The 18,608-nt window shown below is 43.4% G+C and overlaps 1 protein-coding gene across 4 annotated transcripts in view; it reads left to right on the top strand.

Moving 5' to 3' along the window:
* The window catches only part of Ndufaf2 (NADH:ubiquinone oxidoreductase complex assembly factor 2), a 111,755-nt gene extending 93,712 nt beyond the window's left edge, over nucleotides 1–18,043 (top strand). For 3 of the 4 annotated variants that reach the window (XM_039103504.2, NM_001399052.1, XM_039103501.2), the window contains one exon: nucleotides 17,728–18,043. In XM_039103504.2, the coding sequence (XP_038959432.1) occupies nucleotides 17,728–17,744 (17 nt within the window). In that variant the 3' untranslated portion in view covers nucleotides 17,745–18,043. Of the gene's footprint in view, nucleotides 1–9,915; nucleotides 17,340–17,727 lie in introns of all 4 variants that reach the window. The other variant, XR_005500620.2, reaches the window with a different exon arrangement.
* The last annotated feature ends 565 nt before the right edge of the window (nucleotides 18,044–18,608 follow it).

Raw genomic sequence — 18,608 nt, 5'->3', positions numbered from 1 at the left:
TTGCCTGCCAAGCCAAGCCCTCTTGCTGACCATTACTTATCTTTCGGAAAGATCTACATTTATGAAGTGCTATATAGTATTTTAAAATGTTTACTTTGTAGGAATTAATATAAATTTTTCTGGTTTTGCCTCCCCATTTGTGTCGTCTAAGTGCTGCCTGTTTCTACTTGTGATGTTTAGATTAATTTAAAATATTTGAATTTTGAAAATGCAGTGTATCAGAACTTTAATAACATGGCTACCTTTTCTAGAGTTCATGATAATTTTAGTTTCAGACCCAATGGACAGAGAAATAAACATGTAGGAGGCCATACCAGAATACCCTTGTGATGTCCGTGGGAAAGAATGTGGCATGTGAGAGAGTTAACACACTACTAACCTTTGATCAGTGGGGGTTGACTGTGCCCTGGACGTCTCTCTACCTGCTCTTGGGGGTTGGGGGCAAGTTAATGCAGAGTCAAGGACACAGACTCCTGGAGCAGGTGAGAAACACTGTAGCAAGCTCATCTGAGCACTGCTGTGAGCTCCTTTAATACCCTCCACCCACGCCCCCATTGGCCCCAAGAAAGTATCTATTCTAAACAGCAGTTCCTGATTGGCTAGCACTGTTTTCACCAGCAATTCTTGTTCTCTGAGACTGTCCTCAATTAGGTCCTTCTGCAGGAATGCTGGTGTCTCAGGCAGTCCTCAATTAGGTCCCCCTGCAGGAATGCTGGTGTCTCAGGCAGTCTTCAGTTAGGTCCTTCTGCAGGAGCTGCATTAGCAGCTGCAAGACCCCCAGCCATAGAGGCAGCCCTGCTGTTCCTGCTATGTAGGGGTTGGAGCTAAGGGACTAATGTTCCCTTTCTCTCGCTGGGTTAGTAGTTAAAGCTCACTCAGGCCAACAAGTGCACATTCACCGTGCCTTCTCAGAAGGCCCAACCCCCAGTGCAGTGACCAGTCACAGAATGACCAGTCACAGAGCACATGCTGACTGGGGCTTTCCGTTCCCCCACAATACCTCCGCTGCATTCAGTTCCTTTTCACCGGGATCCCTTATTCAGCATTGGCTATGTCAAAACCAAAATTGTCTCTAACAGACATGAGCTCAAACCAGCAACGGTCAATACCAGGTCATTAAATTCAACAGGTCTGCTCATCTCGTAATCTGACTGCACTTCGGTTATGCTGATGCAAAACAATGTTGATTAAGGACAGTGCTGAAACAGTGTACCAGGGTGCTTAAAAACTTGGTGACCAAGACCAGCTCAAGGGAATGAAGTACAAGCGAGTTGTTGAGGACTTGCCCAGGTTAATTTTCACTAACCAGCTTGGTATGGCCTACAACTGTTGACCTCATGGAGTTGAGTGATTTTCTTTCCCTAAGTGAGTGTGGTAGCTGTACTAGTTGGGCCTGGGCCAAACTAGTTGTCTCTGGTTTTCTGTAATGGTCTTCATTGGTTGCAAAACGGAGTTTCTTTGATGAAGGCTGAGGAGTACCCTTATCTGTAGGTGTAGACACAAATGGTAAGAATGTAGTCAGGTTGTGCTGGCCTGATAAGGTGGCAGTTGTAGGCTGTTCTCCAAAACCCATGACATCACTAGCCCTGGGTTGTCGGTTAGGTTTCCAGTGCCAAGCATGGTTTTCCTCTTGTCAAGTCCAATGAGAGGGCTGTAGGTTACCATCAAGATGTGTGAGCGACTTCTGCACCTTAGCTTATCCTGCCATAAAAGGTGTCAGGGAGAAGACTTACGCTACAGGTCGCCAGACCCTTGGTGGTCAGCTCAAGGTTGACTCTCATTTTTAAAGTTGTGTGTGAGTATGAGTGTGAGTTTGTGTGTGTGTGTGTGTGTGTGTGTGTGTGTGTGTGTGTGTGATTTCTAGTGGTAAAATGAAAATAGTGCTTTTTGTTTAAAGCAGATGCCATCATTTAGGTTTACACAGTTTATCTTTTTATTAAGATATTTTTATTTCACTTGTACTTAGAGAATAAAGGTTTTAAATGATGCTTTTCATCTTTAATTTATAAAGTTCTTCTTGACATATACCAGTAGAAATGCAGTGTTTTCTGAATTGCACAATTGGATATAGGGTGAAATGTTCAGAAGGGAAGTGAAGTTTTTATGACAGGCCCTGTCTTCTCCCCATCTATTTCTAGCTTTTCTATAATTGTGTATTTTGACAGTCTTTCTTTTTTCAGACAGGAAGAAGGTATGTTTTCTCCGGGACTGATAAGCACAAGGTTTCAGTAATTGTCTCCCCCCACAAAATCAGACTAATTGCATTATCAGCTTGCACCAAATTACATGGCAATTCATCATAAAAACACAAACACGTATGAGTGTTTGTCTGAAATAGCCTCGATAATGACATCTTAGCAGAGGGAGTTCTGCATTCTCACTGCTAGTTGGATGCTTTTGCCACATTTATGCTGTTTATATATGCTGTCGTTTATAGTCATTTGAATTCTATAGTTTTTTTAATGCTGTGACATTATCACATTGGTGCAATACATGTTAACAAAATTCATTTGTGTATTGGCAAAATATTTACAGGTAATGAGTTCAGTGATATATTTACTGGGTAGTAGTAACATGGATTTGCCTAAGGAAACATTATTGTTGCCTCTTAAAAAGCAAGCCAGGAATCTAAGGCCAGCCTTTCCATAGCAATATGGGGGGTGGGGGGGGTTCAGAGGGAGGGAGGGAGGAGAGGAGAGTTAGAGGGAGGGAGGCACAGAGAGACAGGGACAGGGACAGGGAGTGAGGCACAGAGAGACAGAGAGAGCTTAAACATAAAATGTAGATGCTATTAAGCTACACTCAACCCAGTTTTGTTCAACCTAAAGGCTTTCTCATATCAAGTGTTACCTATATGTATTAGAAAATTTTTAATTAAATTAAATTTAATTTAATTTAATTTAATTTTAAGAGCTTTGCTAATTCCCACACATTTATAAGATACCTAGAATAAAAGAATAAAAGGAAGGAATGAGCCCAGTTTCTCTCTCTCTCTCTCTCTCTCTCTCTCTCTCTCTCTCTCTCTCTCTCTCACACACACACACACACACACACACACACACACACACACACACATACACACACTCACACACTCAGACACTTCCTCCATTGGGTGGAGTGCTCTTGGCCAGCAGCCCCAGTAGGGAAGTCTGAGGACTAGTTAGAGGAGTCTGCTTTCTTTCTGTATCATGTGGAATGAGCCAGATAATTATCTGGGCCTTTCGGTCCCGGCATGAAAATAAGGAAGTAACCTATGAAATGAACTTGTCCCGAGCAAGTGGCAAGGCATGCTGCCTGCTCTGATACGGTCTTGTCCTAAGTACCTGACTCGTGGTCAGGAACTGACCATCACTGTTGCCGAAGTTCACACTCAAGTCCTCACAGGAAATGCCACTTTACTTTAAGTAAGGGGATGATTGTCACCGTGGAGTAGTTGGCAATAGAAATTCAGTCACAACTCCCTTATGGATCCTGACTTGTTGAGTGTTCTGACGTTACATTCCTCCCTTTACTCCAAAGTTATTGGGTGGTATATATTCGTTTTCAGAGGAAAGGTAATACTAGATCTTGCAGCCAACAAGCTTTTTGACATACCAGACTCTGATGCCCTCTCAGATATCGTGAAAGCCACACTACAGTTAAACCAGACCGTGCACAGCCTCTCCGGCCCAGTATTACAGTAGGCCACCAAGCCCCACTGCAGAGCCCATGGATGGTCTAGCCCAACAGCGTCAGAGCTTACTAGTCTTGGAGGAAGAGAGATTGCCATCCTCCTCCTGAGCACCTTTTCAAGAGAAGGGTTAATCCAGCTGCCTTTGAGAATATTGGAACTAACAGTAAGCTCCGGGAAAGGAAGCTAAAACCTGCTCCCCAAATACCTCAGTGCCTGTTCTCTGCCAGATGTTGACAGACAGGAGGGAGGTTGATGAACCCTGACGGCATCAGGGTTACCTCAGAGCTTGTACTTAGGAAAGTCACCTTTAATGTGTGTCCGAAGTGGATCTCTGTAAGTGTGAAAAGCACTCTGAGAAAGGGAGAAGTTAGAGAAAAACAACAGGCACAGCCTGCTTAATGTGGGGCAAAATCCTGGAGAATCATTCTGGAGAGGTGAAAGCGAGGCTGGGAGCTGAAGGATGTGCAGCCGTCTCACCCAGAACCACACACAGCAGGTGAGAGCAGTGAGACAGCCCAAGGCATCTCAGGCTTCCTGTGGTTAACATTGAAGTCCTGAGGACAGAAAAGAAGTAAACCAAACACCTAGGGAGGACATGAACGCTTTTTTTTTTTTTTTAAGTTGACAAAACTATGGGGAAATGTGCGCTCATTCATACACAAAGATATGTTAGTGCTACATACACGTTTTCCAAATACCATCAAAGCCTTTCTGATCTAGAATTTCTGGTCCTGAGAAGGTATACCAAGAAGTGAATGGCAAATGAGCTCAAATTCACATGGAGATGGAGTATTTATAAAATATGAAGTTTTCTAAACATGCACCACAATCCATCACATTCCTCTACACAGTGGTTTGTTAGCTACTAAGTAACCAGGGAGAAGGATAGTATCCCCTGTCTGTGGACACACACACATCTGAAGAACATTAACTGAAAAGTTATGAGCCAGTATGCACTGTGTATGTTTTATCTATATTGACAAGTGTGTTTGTAACTGAGACACATCGTATTCATTTTGCAGTATATAAAGCCAATGAAGAGAAAGTATGTAGCAGTGCAAATAAAAGTGTAAGATGTTTGTTTTCTGCTTCATGAATTTCTGTTTGTTGAGATTCCTGTATTTGTTTTAGAAGTATTTTGTAGAGAAAAAGCAAAGTAGTTTTCCTTATGAGAAAACAAAAGGACTTTCTGCAGAGTTCTAATTTACTTATTTGCACGCACTGTCTTGCTGTTTTGTTTCCAGTTTCTTAGGTGGCAAAGGGCAGGCTGGCTGATTGAATCAGGACATAGCAACTGCAGTCACCTGCTTACATTCAGTCTTAGCTGTGGTTTGCCTGTCTAGTTTGTGTCTTCCTACTAGAGTCCAAGCCTCAAGAACAGGTTTTGTGGTCTAGACCTGCTACATCTGTAGCATCTAGAACAGTCCTGGCTCAGAGTATGTGCTCCAGATGTGCTCCAGATATCCAATGCCTCGTTTGCATTGTTTCTTCTCTTCTGCTCGTGTGTGTGTGTGTGTGTGTGTGCGTGTGTGTGTGCGTGTGTGTGTGCGTGCGTGCGCTCGCGCATGCGTGCGTGTGCATGCACACATTGACCTAATGAGTGTGGAGGGCAGATGATGGCTTTGTGGGATTAGTTCTCTTTCTACGTTTACGTAGGTTCCAGGGATAAAGCTTGGATCACCACACTTGTGTGACAAGAGTCTTAGCCACTGAGCCACCTCCCCAGGTTCCCAACAACTGTTTGGATTCCCTCCCACATCTCCCGTGAGAATTCTCACCTGACTTTGTTGTTTCGTCTTCTAGTCCCATCAATGGGGCATCAGGGACATCATCCCTGAGCCTCTTTTAGTCCTGGCACCAATCCTAAAAGAAGCTCAACTCCACTGATACCTGTTTGAGCTTGCACTTGGTTGCCTGACCTTCAGAGGCCACTGTGCCCTAATTAATGTATGAGCTCTCTCCATTCCTCTTAGGAGAAGAGCTGTCACCGTGGTTCCTTCTATTCTTCCTCCGTCCCTCCCACGGTCTCATTTCAGACCGTTTCATCAGATGCTGACCTTCGGAGAATTCCACTTCCCTCCCAGCACAGTTGCTTCAGGGAGCTCCAACTGCCTGGCTGCCAGCACCAGTCACCTTGCCCAAGGCAGGTGCCACTGCTAAACTTGTGTAATGTTTGCCTCTTTGACAGCTCTGCCTCTAGGTAATCCCAGGTCACTGTCTCTGACCTGCCCCTGTTTTCCCTCTACCCAGCCACTTCTTACTCCTTTCTTCTCCAGTCCTAGCCCAGGAAGGAAAATGCTTTGTCTATTTGACAGGGAATGTGGGTAGGGGGAGTTGTCACGATTTCCACGTTACATGACTGAGTCATCCACCACCTGCTTTCTGACCATCCTCTGCCTCTCTTAGAAACGTCAGTAGGGCATCTGAGCTGTCAGGTACCTGGTGTCCTGCTTGTGTTGGTCATTGGGATCTGTCACACTTATGTTGTTACTGCACATGTGCTGCCCTGGATAAGTGTGCACTAGGTAGGGAATATAACCATTATGATTACTTCTCTGGGGGCAAAAGTATTGGGAGTCTAAAAAGTTGGCTGATTATTAAACTTTCTTTAACCTAACTTAGGGACTCTGTATTTGAGTAGTGATATATTCAAAGCCGAATGCTTAATGATTGACAAGTGAAGATACACAAAGATACATTTTTCCCAGTTTCAAAAGCATCATCTTTGCCACATTTATTTTTAAAAACTAATATAAATTCCTAAGAGTATAAATATCCTTTTTCAGTTTTCAAGAATTTATGGCATTTTTTTCACTATGAAGAAAAGGCCTGTAAAATTATTTAGAATCCTAACTTATTTTATTAATGATGAAATACCATTTATTCTTAATTGTTACGTGTTTAAATTTAGCTTTGCTTCTGTGATACAGTGGAGTATGTGGAGCCAAATTTATTCATTCAGCAAGTACGTGCTGACTACACCTTATATACTAGGCCCTGTTCTAGGCACTGTGTGGGGGACCGAGGGGAAAGAGCCAAAATGAACTGACAGAAACTCATTGCCTATGGCAACCAAACTACTTCTGCATCTGCCTTCTGCCTTGGCAACCCAACTTCTAGAAATCTATTCAGTTATCAGACAAGAGCAATGGTATGGCCACACCAGGGAGTCCCAGAGACTAAAAGAAGACGACAAAAAACATAGCAATATGGATTTAGTGCCATGAAAGAGTTTCAAATGAGTAGATTGACAAGAAACGGATGGGAATGATGGCTGAAGGTTGGCCACATAAATAATTTACCTGTTTTATGAAAAGAGCAGAAAGTATATCAACCTGTCCACAAAACTAATGGGATAGGCTACCCTTAAAGCATTAGCGAAGTAGCCCTTGGTTACTGCAGCCTGTGATAGCATTGTGGACAGGTGTTTGTCTGTTTGGTTTGTTTTGGTTTTTAAATAAAAGCCTCCCAGGCAGAAAAGGGGCCCAGTGATGGGGAAAATGTCTGAAGACCACAGACGCAGCCAGTGGGGCTGGAGCATATGTGAGAGGAGCATGACTGGAGAAGAGAGAAGTCAGATCTCCTGACCCTCGTAGGCTGCAGGGCTGAGGTGAAGTTGCAGTAGGTGTCTAGTAGACATCATTGTGGGAGGAAGAAGACAGAGAACAAAGTCAAACACTAACAGGCCCAGCAAAGCTCTGACAAGCTCGTGGGGGTCCTCAGCACATTTGTACTGCCCGTCTGATTGGTGTGCCCTGGCTTTATGCCCCTGCCTGTCTTTTTCACTGGATAGGCTACCCTTAAAGCATTAGCAAGGTAGCCCTCGGTTACTGCAGCCCGTGATAGCAGTGATAGCATTGTGGACAGGTGTGAGTTGTCTTGTCACAGCTCGCCCTGCAGCTGGGAAGGATCTCATGAGCCTCCTATATCTGCCACATGCAGATCGGACATAACTTCTAATAACCCAAGAAAGGTTTGTTAGTGAAAACTGGCATGAAGAGCCACACCATTGGCCATGTGGACCACGGAATCATGTTAGGAAGTGCCTTTAGTCTAAGCAAGAAATGCTGCTGGCAAGAGAGGTGGTGACAGCTTCAGAGTTCAGGTGCAGTGGGAAGAGCTGATAGGATTTGATGCTGCATAGGTATGGGGAAGGGGACACAGTGATGTCAGGGGAGCCAAGCTGACCTATGCTGAGCACTGCTCCATGCCACCACACTTACAGTTCCCACTCCGCTAGCCCCTCCTCCTCTAACGTTTCCTCCCTCCACCACCTCTTCATCCCATCCCGCCCACTAGTATGCATCTGACTGTGACAAAACCTACTCTAAGAATGATAATTAACTTTCAGGGCTGGCAGTTGTTGCCTTGGAGCGAGCCTGTAGTTTAGCAGATGAGGAGGGGGATGAGAGGCCACAAGACAAAGCTGCCAGGCGTCAGGGAGAACAGGTAGACAGAACTGCAGTGGCCCCAACTCTGTGAGAGTCTTGTGAGTGGCTTGTGAACTGCACCAGGCAGTGGCAGGGGGAAGCAGATCCCTACTTCAGGTACAGGTTAGTCACGTGACCTTAAGCCAGCCCTCAGAACCTCTGTGGTCCTTGGACTGTTTGAGTGAAACTGTGTAGCAAGCAGTCAAGTCTAATGGGCTAGTTTGACTTAGAATGTTTAGATCTTCGGAAACTGTCAAGGGTAAAACTATAAATCTGAGATTGTTCAGCATTATGGAGCTAGTGTTTAAACTTGCAGCACAAAAACCAATTATCCGTGAATAGAGTATAGAAACGAGAGCCCTATGCTGAGCCCTGAAACACTGGAGGCCAGACTGTTTGGAGGTTTGGCCACAGAGCTGAAAGTTTGACAAAAGAACCGGAATGTTTTGCAGATGTCTCATTGGGTGTATATACTGTGTAACATACACACACACACATGCACACACATACCTCTTTTTCTCAATTTTTATCTCACCTCAGCCTCAATCTCACGTTTCCCAGTGCTAAGGACTGGCATGTGGCCTTTTGTCTCTCCAGCCATGGCTAATGACATACTTTGCAGCCATTCTTTAAAAAGGCAAGTGGTTCTGCTAGCCCTTCCCTCCCACACTCCATAACCAGAGCTCATACACAGCCGCTTCTCTGCCTCGCTACCGCTGTGCGGTTTCTGGACTGATGACTTCTTCCCTGCATCTCTGTGGTGACACCTATTTCATCTCTCTGCTCTAATATGCCTGCCCTTCCCCCTCTCACCTTTCAGTCCAGTGTACACAGTTGCCATAGTCTTACTTTAAAAAACAAGTAAATGTGGAAACCCTGTATTCATGATTGCATATTAAGCAAATAGACATATAGTGTGGCCCATTAAACATTAATTTTAAATAAACAACTGATTTTAAGTGTAAGTTTGTCCCATGCAGTATATAGGTCATAAATACTAAGCCATTGTTTGTTTATCTGAAATTCAAATTTACCTTTAAAAAAAAATCTGTATTTTTTCCTCTGAAATCCTGCTCTTGGCGTCGAAGGCTGAAGTGCTTTACTGATGTCTTCAGAATAAAACCTTAAAGTCCTGAGAGTGTATTAAGGAGAGCATGTTCTGAGTCCTGTGTTCTCTCTGACTCCACTTCAGTATCATGAGCACTGCCCTGCTTTCCTCCTCAGCCCTGTGAGCATGCGCACACCTCTCCTACAGTGTGCACTTCCTCTCGGTTCTCTGATTAATTTCTGCAAACTGGTCAACACTCAAATATCGTCTTCTCCAAAAAATTATTTCCAACCTCTGGTTCCTGCAACGAGACTAATATTCAGACGGCCTTTTCTTCTGCATGTCCCAGACATCCTTCTTGTATACATTTGTCCTTGTCTTTCTCACTAAGATTCTTGCTTGTTGAGCACTGGGTGGACATTGTGTCCTTTAGCTCTGCTCTGTGCATGTGGTTCACACGAATGAACCAGTGAATAGCCGAATGGGACAATAGGGTCTAGGCTTTAGCCACCACACAGCCATTGGTGCTTACAGAGCTTTCAGCTCTTGATGCCACCTCAGTCAGAATTACTGCAGGGTCCACCATGAGGGGAGACTCATTCTCACACAAGGACAGTTACAAGAACATAACCTTGATGCTTGGTTTTAATTGAAAGCATGGAAGAATAGAGAGTACAGGGGTCAATGTCTCTTTAGCGTCACAGTCTGTGTTGTTCCTGCATCAAGTCCTCAGGAGTCCACGTGTGACCCTTTTGTTTCTCTAGGACAGCCTTCATGTATGTGGCTTCTCAAGCTCTGTGCATCGCTTGCCCCATTCATCTTCCATCTCCAGCAGCCAGCAGATGAGTCAGTAAATGTTAGCAGCCACTCACCGTGGACTCCTGTTCTCCTGGCTTTTGCTTCTCTGCCATGTCACTGCCTTTCTAGGAAGAAAGCCACGGAGTTCCAACATTGTCTTGTCTTCCGAAGATTTTTAATCCCTGCCTCCCTTCACATAAGAGAGCAACGTTTTCTTTGTCTCCTACCAAAGTAGTTCAATTAAATAGGACTAAAGCTAAGTATCTTTAATTATTTTCTATTAGTGTTTAACTACTACGTTTTTCTATTAAATAATGGTGTCTTTATGCTCAGGTTTTTTGAATGTATTCATGGGGAAGTTCATTTCTTTTATTCAAGGAAATACCAGCACAAAACTATTAATGACTTAAGCTCTGTGATTAGTTCGTTTTTGTGACATTTCAAGATTTAATTATTAATCTGGCTCAAGTTCAAAGACAGAAAACTCAGTGCCAGAAATTCCTAACCAGCAAAGAATATAAACAAACCTTACAATTGTCCCCTCCAATAACAAGAACCAGTGAGATTAACTTCTTGTAATTAGAGACACTTTGGGGGAAAATGACAGAAGGGAGAGTTCAAGAAAGCATGTCAAAACAAAAAACTCGGTGTGTATTTTCATTGCTGTAACTGATCAGAGGATGTTTGCAGTGGATTTGAAAGTGCATAAATTAACTGTGACATTGATTTGGCAGAGGTGCAGAAGTGACTGGCAAGAACACACAGTGGAGCAGCATGTGCTGGAGCATACCTCCCCTGGCTGTTATGCAGAGATGTCCTTGTGCTAGCATTCTGACCTGAGTGCTGGAGCCTACTTACTCACCCTTCTGGGTCATCCTAGCTGAGCAAGACCAATCCATCACTGGTTAACAAATCAGCCCTCTCCTTGGGTCTGAACACAGAATACCTTAGGGGGACCTAGGCACCTCCCCCTTTTCTTTCTTTTCTAGACTGAAAAGGGGGTGATCTAGTAACTCACTGTTTCATCCCAACAGTTCACCTTGTACAACCAAGAAGGTAGTTTGAGCAACTGAGGGGCATTTTCACACTTCAACAACAGTGCGTTTGGTAGGATTAAGTTTGTCTCCCCGTGTTACAAAATTGATGTAAAAAAGGAGGTGGGCTATAGCACTGTGGTAGTGGTAGAGGCCATGAGTTCAATCCCAGCCTCCACACACACGCACAATGTACATATTCAGCTTCAAGTTCCCACTGTAGGATGCTGAGATGTGGATCTCTGAGGTATATTAGTAGTGTGACACACTCCCATCTTTGTGGTTATCTGTAGTGTGGCATTCACAAACATACTGCTGGCCAAATTTCACTTTTAACCTATTGATTAAATCCTAAGTTATTCCTCCGCAAGTATAGTTTAACTCATGAAATGGAACTAGTGGAACTAGTACAATTAGGCTTATCCTGTCTGTGGTGTGTGTCTGATAAGAGATTAAAATGTACATAAATTTTAGAGCATATACTTAGTAATGTAAGCATTTTAGAATTATGTCTTTCTATGAGACCAAAATTTCCCTTATATTTTTATCTTACATGTTCTCCTATATATATAGTGCCAATTACTGTATTATATGTATTTTAACTTTAAGTGCTAACATTTTAAAAATTCCCATTCTCATTTTCTATCTGTAGTATAATTTGAACTTCATAAAATTCAACAACAAAAACAGTTTTGTTCCTATAGAGAAATATAAGAATGGTATGTGCCTGAATCTGGCTGACTTCTAAGGCTTACTTGTTTGTACATAAAAACTTTTCTAACAATGAAATGCCGTTGAATTTATTTAAACTGTATTTTGATTTTTCAGCATGTTTTTTGAACCTACATTTAACATACTTGTGTACATAGAAGTGTCAAGTACTGGTAGCTACATATACCTCAGGAATGGGAGCTTGCACTTAAAATCAGGCTCTGACATGAAATGGACGAGAGTCTTTAACCTGTCTTGGCTTTTTTTTTCCTGATTAGATTTCTAGGAATTTGAAAGCAAATGTGATAACAGCTAATGAAAGACTGTGTCCTCAACCATCCTCTCCATGTGAAAAGGACATGGCTGAGGGTGTGACCCAGTGGCAGAGTGCATGCTTATCCTGTAAGAGGCCCTGGTTCAGTCCCACAATCCCTCCCCTCAGAATCATAACAGTGACTTTGAAGGCCGTTATTGTGGAACCTTTTAAATTGGACACGAACATCATATCGTCGGCATCACACAGACATATACATGAAAGCATTACAGAAGGGCTTCTTGATAGACTAAGGCTCTGTTGCTGTGGTTTATTATTTTAAAAATAAACACTGAGCAGGGGTGGGATCTCAAATAACATAATGGAGACAGCCATCTATTCTGATCATGCATGCATCACAACACAAAATGTAAGGAAGTCCAGTGGCTCACGCTGCTGTGAGGGCTGCACTGTTGCTAGGTTCACTGCTAACAGTGCTCCTCGATGCTGTAGCTGAGGACCAAGACCTCACTTACATACTCGGCTGCCCTTACTAGCGCAGACTCAGAATCGTTCATTTGCACACTATTCTAGTGGCAGCCTCAGAGACAGAAGAACTTGAGATGGAAGATTCTGGTTAATCTTTAGGACTTGCTCAGGTATTTCTTGGCCTGTCCTTGTCCCCAGAACCCATCGAGTCATCGAAGCTTTGATCCATCCATGGCAGCTTCCTCAGGGAGCATGTACCAGCTCTCCCTTCTCTCTCAGATTTAGAGTTCTGTCCAAGGCTCAGCTTTACGCTGCCTGGGTTTCCTTCTCTCTCAGGATACACTATTACAGGGACCTTTTCTCTATTCTGCCATTCGCTTTACCTCCTTTTATCGTCTACATTTCTATCTCTTTCACTTAAGATTTCCTACAGCCATAACTATATGGTAGAGCTGATTCCTCACCATCGTAAAAATGCCTCTCTATTATAATCTCACATAAAACACTGATAAAGAGAGATAACCCTCCTGATTATATCATGCCTAATGTCTGTGACTGTGCTATATGTCAGCATATTAGTAGCGTGCATATTTAAGCCTTAAAAAAAAAAAACTTTAAAAGCTTTCTGGCATCATGATTCATGTATCAATTTACACCGTTGAATACAGCTACCCAAAGGACTCTTAGCAAGTAATGGCGTTACAGAGGACTTGACCACCTTCGGGGAGCTTGAGTTCGCATTAAGGAATCACACCAGAAAACAAGCCGTCTTCTCCGTATGTGGCGAGCGTTTTGAAGGCATTCAGGCTGTTTGTTCCCTTTTGCTATTGTACCTCATCCTCCACAATGACATTTAAGGTCACAGTTTTGACATATAAAATAACCTATAAATTCAAACAATAGGTAACAGTGATGAGTCTGTCAGCTCTCACCAAAACAAGGCTCTAGAACAAACTAGTGTGTTGGCTGCATGGGCATAAGTCCTGCGGCCTGTTCAAATGAGAGTTATCACAGACACTGGTCACTCATAAACGCGCTTAAGGAACAGCTTAGCGTACAGATGCTGACTGAGTTCAGTGTGCTTTCTTCATGAGCTTGGGAGGGAGTAATATTCTTCAGCTGTTCACTCCATGGGACTTCATGTCACCCTCCCAGAATGGGGTTGACTCTCCTGCTCGTGATTCATGGTTGATTCCATGACTTGGCTTCAGACTGAATCAAAAGACCATTCTTGATATGCTACTCAAAATCCCATGTGTGGGGACGCAGAAAATGATGTAGTGCATGCTGGTCTTGATAGGCAGGTGCTTTCCCTTGGATGGAAACAGGGTAGGCTTAAAGTGGTAATGGAGAATGTGCATACCCGAACACTAGGTCCCTAGCTGGTACCGTCACCCGGAAGAACAGGTGTGTGGACGGAGGTGGAAATAAGTTGCTAGGAATGTGCTTGATAGTGAAGCCCAGCTTCCTGACTGCTCTCTACTTCCTGTCCTGCTAAAATGTGAAAAACTCAAGGCTTCCCAGCTGTACACTCTCATATCCACGCTCCTGCAGCCATAGCTTCCCTACCCTGACAGACTGAATCCCCTCATTCTGTGAGCTGAAACAGCCATCCTCCCTAAAGTTACTTGCTTCTTGTTGGTTATTGAGGCACTAAGTAATGCACACAGAGCTCTGGTAGTCTGAGGGCTGCATATGGGATTAGCTGTCCTTCCTTCCAGGGTGCACTGTCCTGCACTAGGTCTGCAAAGCTAGAGTTGCTGTGGTAGCAACATCAGTGGACAGGGTTCTGATGGTCTTCATATTTTCCGAGAACTTGAAAGGAATGGGCAAAGTTGCAGAATACCCAACCCCTAGCAGTGTGTCCAGAAACCCTGAGTTTTTGTGTAGTGAAGTCCTTCATTCTGACCCTTCCCTGTGGGCCTCATCTTACTGTATGGGGTCAGATTTCAATATGTAGGACTTTCTACTTGTCAAAGTATTTCCTCTAATGTTTCTCATCTTCAGATTTGCCTGAGATCAGTCAAGCTTCTGTTTGTCTGGAAATGTTTGTTTCTTCTATACCATTATTGGAGAACAGTTTAACAGGATAGGGAATTCTGTCTGGTCTTCTTACTTGAGCACTTTAAAGCTGTTCTCTTGTCTTAGCACACCCACGATTTCTGAGAGAACTCAGTGGTTCTCACATCCATTTTCCCTTTCCTCTAAAGGGTCCCCCTTCTCATCAGTTTTTAGCAGTTTGATTTTGGTGTGTGATCATCCCAATTAGGGTCTGTTGAGCTTCCTGAATATGTAAGTTTGTATTTGTATCCCCTTTGGGTACTTTTGATCATTATTTCCCTTGTGTGTGTGCGCGGAATGAACAACTTGTTACGTCCCCACCTCACTGAGGCTCTATTTTGTAAGCTTTTCTAATCCTTCGTTTCAGTTTGTAGCTCTCAGACTGTGTCCAATCTGCTGCTAAACTGCACTCAAGTTTTCTTGGCATGTACATTTCTCCCCTAGTTTTTATCTTGGTCTCTGTTTCCTGCCTTTCCTCCTTTGGCCTTTACAGCTGAACATTTTTATGTGACTGTAATGGCATCCATATTTGTTGGGTCCATCATTTCAAGGTCTATAACTGTGGGCTACATTTAAATCGCACTTTCTCTTCCTGCTTGCATGGTGACCGCTAAGGTATTCCTTTGTTTAACCTGTGGGTCTTGTTGTCTTTCCTTTTACTGGGGTTTGTACTGAAGGGCTGTTAATTGACAGGTGAATCATCTCAGAATCCTGGAGGATTATTCTTTTTAAGTTCTACTAGACACTGTCTAGAATAGTATACTCCTATAAGAGATTCTGTAGTGATGGAGACTTTGTATCTGTCTTTTCCGGTATGGTAGCCACTCTATAGGCTGTTAAATACTTTGTGACTTTTTTTTTTAAAGATTTATTTATTTATTATATATAAGTACACTGTCGATGTCTTCAGACACACCAGAAGATGGCATTGGTTCTCATTACAGATGGTTGTGAGCCACCATGTGGTTGCTGGGATTTGAACTCAGGACCTCTGGAAGAGCAGCTAGTGCTCTTAACCACTGAGCCATTTCTCCAGCCCCCACTTTGTGACTTCTAAATCCTATTTACACTAAGTTAAATCCACATAACATCTGGCTACCACATTCACTAGCACAGCTCTAAAGCAAAGCCTGCTCTTAGGCCATTTGCTTCTAATCCAAGCAGTCAGTATACGGTTTGCCCAGGCGCTCCTACGGTTTGGTTCCTTAGAACTTGAATGTCTCCTAATCCAGGGCTAGCTCCAGCAGTGGCCCATCTTCCCGCTCTGCTATAAGACTTGGCCAGAAGTCTTCCCGGCTGACTTGGTGAAGGCCCCCATTACACAGCTGGTATCCTTCTGAGCGCTCAAGTGGGTCCTGGTGCAGTCTAGACCTTGATAGTCTGCTCAGCGTAGTCCGTCTTCCTTAGTCTCCATAGGCAACCAGCATTATGGCTTGGGCTTAGTGAGATGCCATCCTTGGCTGGGGCCCTAGCCTATGTGGAGTCCATAATGTGTATCCAGACAGAAATGCAGGGTAACAGGCATTACCTCACTTTATCCCTCATCTTTCAGAAGTCACAGCTGGGCACCCACCAATGGGCTTTGTACATTTTTCTACTTTTTTTTTTTTAAAGCAGATTAATGTGATACCGTCTTGGTAGGAAATTTGAAGATTACATTATATCACCTCCTTTCTCTGTTTCAAGGGGATAAGGTAGGGAAGTAGTCCTGAAGTAGAGCACTGCCTGGCTTGCAGGCAGCCTAGGCTTAAGTCCCTACTAGTACAGGAGCTAAAAAAGGAGAATGGGTGGAAGTTGGGTGTTTATTTCTTAGCACAGTGGAGTAAACAGTCACTTTTTAAGTCAGCGTGAACTTTCATTGTTAGACTGTTACCACCCAGCAGCCATTTTCCTTATGATTTCTCTAATTCAGAATCTTTACTGCTCTGATGATTTACTCATTCATATCCCGTGTTGTCTCCTTTGTTCATTAACCTATTTTACCCTCTTTGAAATTATTCTTCCTTTTAGAAACAACCATCCGAATTCTTTGTGCAGCATTTCATCCAGTTTTGTGTCCATCCATTTTGAATGAAGTTTTGTATTTTTAAGAGATAGGGTCTCACTTAGCCCAACTGGTCAGGCACTGGCTGAGACTAGCAAGGACCTTGAACTCTAAATTCTCCTGCTTCCACCTCAAGGAAACTAAACTTACAGACCTGTGTGCCACCACCATGGTTGGTTGACGACATCATGTTCTAGCACTGTGCAATGGATTTCTTTTTGAGCTAGTTTGCTGCAGAGGAGGGGGTCACTTTCAGACTAACTCCCTGGGCTGGATCTAAAGTTTGTAAGAATCATGGGTTTTCCTGGAACTGTAATTGCTGGTCTCCCAGTTTACTTCATTCACACTCCCCCCTCCCCTCCAGGGAGCCAATCTTAAAACATGGGCACTCTGGGCCTGATTCTCTGCTTCGTCCTTTATCCTTGGAGCTCACCCTGTTTCCTTATACTCTAGTCTGTCATTGTCATGTGAAGTATAACTTCTATCCTGCCTTCTTACCCTGGACCTGAAAGGATTTAATTGCCTTTTCTGAACGGTCTACGTAACAATGTTCCTGTGACAGACTTGTATTCAGTGGAAGACAAGACTAACAGAATCACTGTAATTTTTAGTATAGGTCCCAGGTAGAGCCAACTGCAGAAGCCCCTGCAGACTGACTGCTGTGAGGACACACTTCAGCAGGGACGTGCCCCTGTCTGTCGCTCCAGTCTAGGACATGCTGAACTCTCAGCTCCCGTTCTCCACTAGACCACTCTAGGGGAAAAGAAATAGGTGGAGCTTCAACCGGCAATCTAGAAGGTGAAGCAGCATTCCCGGGAGGGAACTCCCCTGACACAGGCATGGGGAGCATTCTCGGACACTCAAACATATCTTGCTCTGCAGTGGAAAAGTAGGCATGGGTGCTTGGCTTTAAGGCAGAAAGCAGTTGTGAAACCTGAAAACTTTTGGTGGAATAGTGCAGATTCTTAGGTAATAGTTGTTTCACTTTTTGAGTAGTAAATATTTTTCTGTGTTGCCTCAGTTTTTTTCTCTTGTAACATAAAATAAGGAACATTTCAGAAAATATACAATTAAAAGCCTTTCCAGACTTAACCTGTTCATTATCTACAAATGTAATATAGTATCTCTTAACATCTTGATTTAAACTAAAAATTTAATCATGTTTCCCAATTATATCTATGTGCAGGAAATACTAAAGAATGAAAAATACAGAGAAGAAATTAAAATAAAAAGCCAAGATTTTTATGAAAAAGATAAACTCGGTAAAGAAACCAGTGAAGAACTCTTGCCTTCACCTACTGCAACTCAAATTAAAGGGCATGCCTCTGCCCCCTATTTTGGGAAGGAAGAACCCTCAGTGGTTCCCACCAGCACTGGCAAAACTTTCCAGCCAGGATCCTGGGTGCCAGAAGACAGAAAAAGACAGTGAATGCACTGTGGTGACGTCATATGGTCTATATGGATATCGTTATTTTAACAAATAAAAAGAGATTAAAAGTTGACCTGTTTGCATTTCCTGACTATAAACTGTGTTCCACAAAGCTAATTTATTATGTATAACACGACACTAAGCACTGAAGCCTAACTGTACTTAGGTTTGAACCCCACACTGGATTCACTCATGTTTACCTTCTTGATCACCATGCTGACAAGTGGCCTCCACTTCAAATATCCAGTGCATGCCAGGTCCGGCCCAGTCAGGAACTGGCAGTGATCATGTAAGGGCACACGCTTTCACAGCTGATAAGAAGGGATGAGGAGGGGATTCCTATTTCAATAACATGTGACCCAGTGAGAATTTAAGTAATGAATAGTAGGCTTGCTGTCAGGAGATGCAGGGCAGTCATGTAAACCTCCTACAGAATAAATAAGATATAATTCTAGCCTGAGTATCATGTGCCTTGGGTTCTACCTTGTTTTACAAATAAGGTCTCTCTGTGTACACCACACTGGCCTCAAATCCCAGGGTCTGCCTGCCTCTGCTGGCATGCCAGACTTCATTGCCTTCCCACCTTTTAAAGCCACCTAGCCACCCACAGCCTAACAGTGGATGGAGCCTGGGGACTC

Source organism: Rattus norvegicus, chromosome 2 (assembly GCF_036323735.1).
Source record: "Rattus norvegicus strain BN/NHsdMcwi chromosome 2, GRCr8, whole genome shotgun sequence".
Lineage (NCBI taxonomy): Eukaryota > Metazoa > Chordata > Mammalia > Rodentia > Muridae > Rattus > Rattus norvegicus.
Note: the sequence above shows the minus strand (reverse complement) of the source record. Positions and strands in the feature narration are given on the sequence as shown.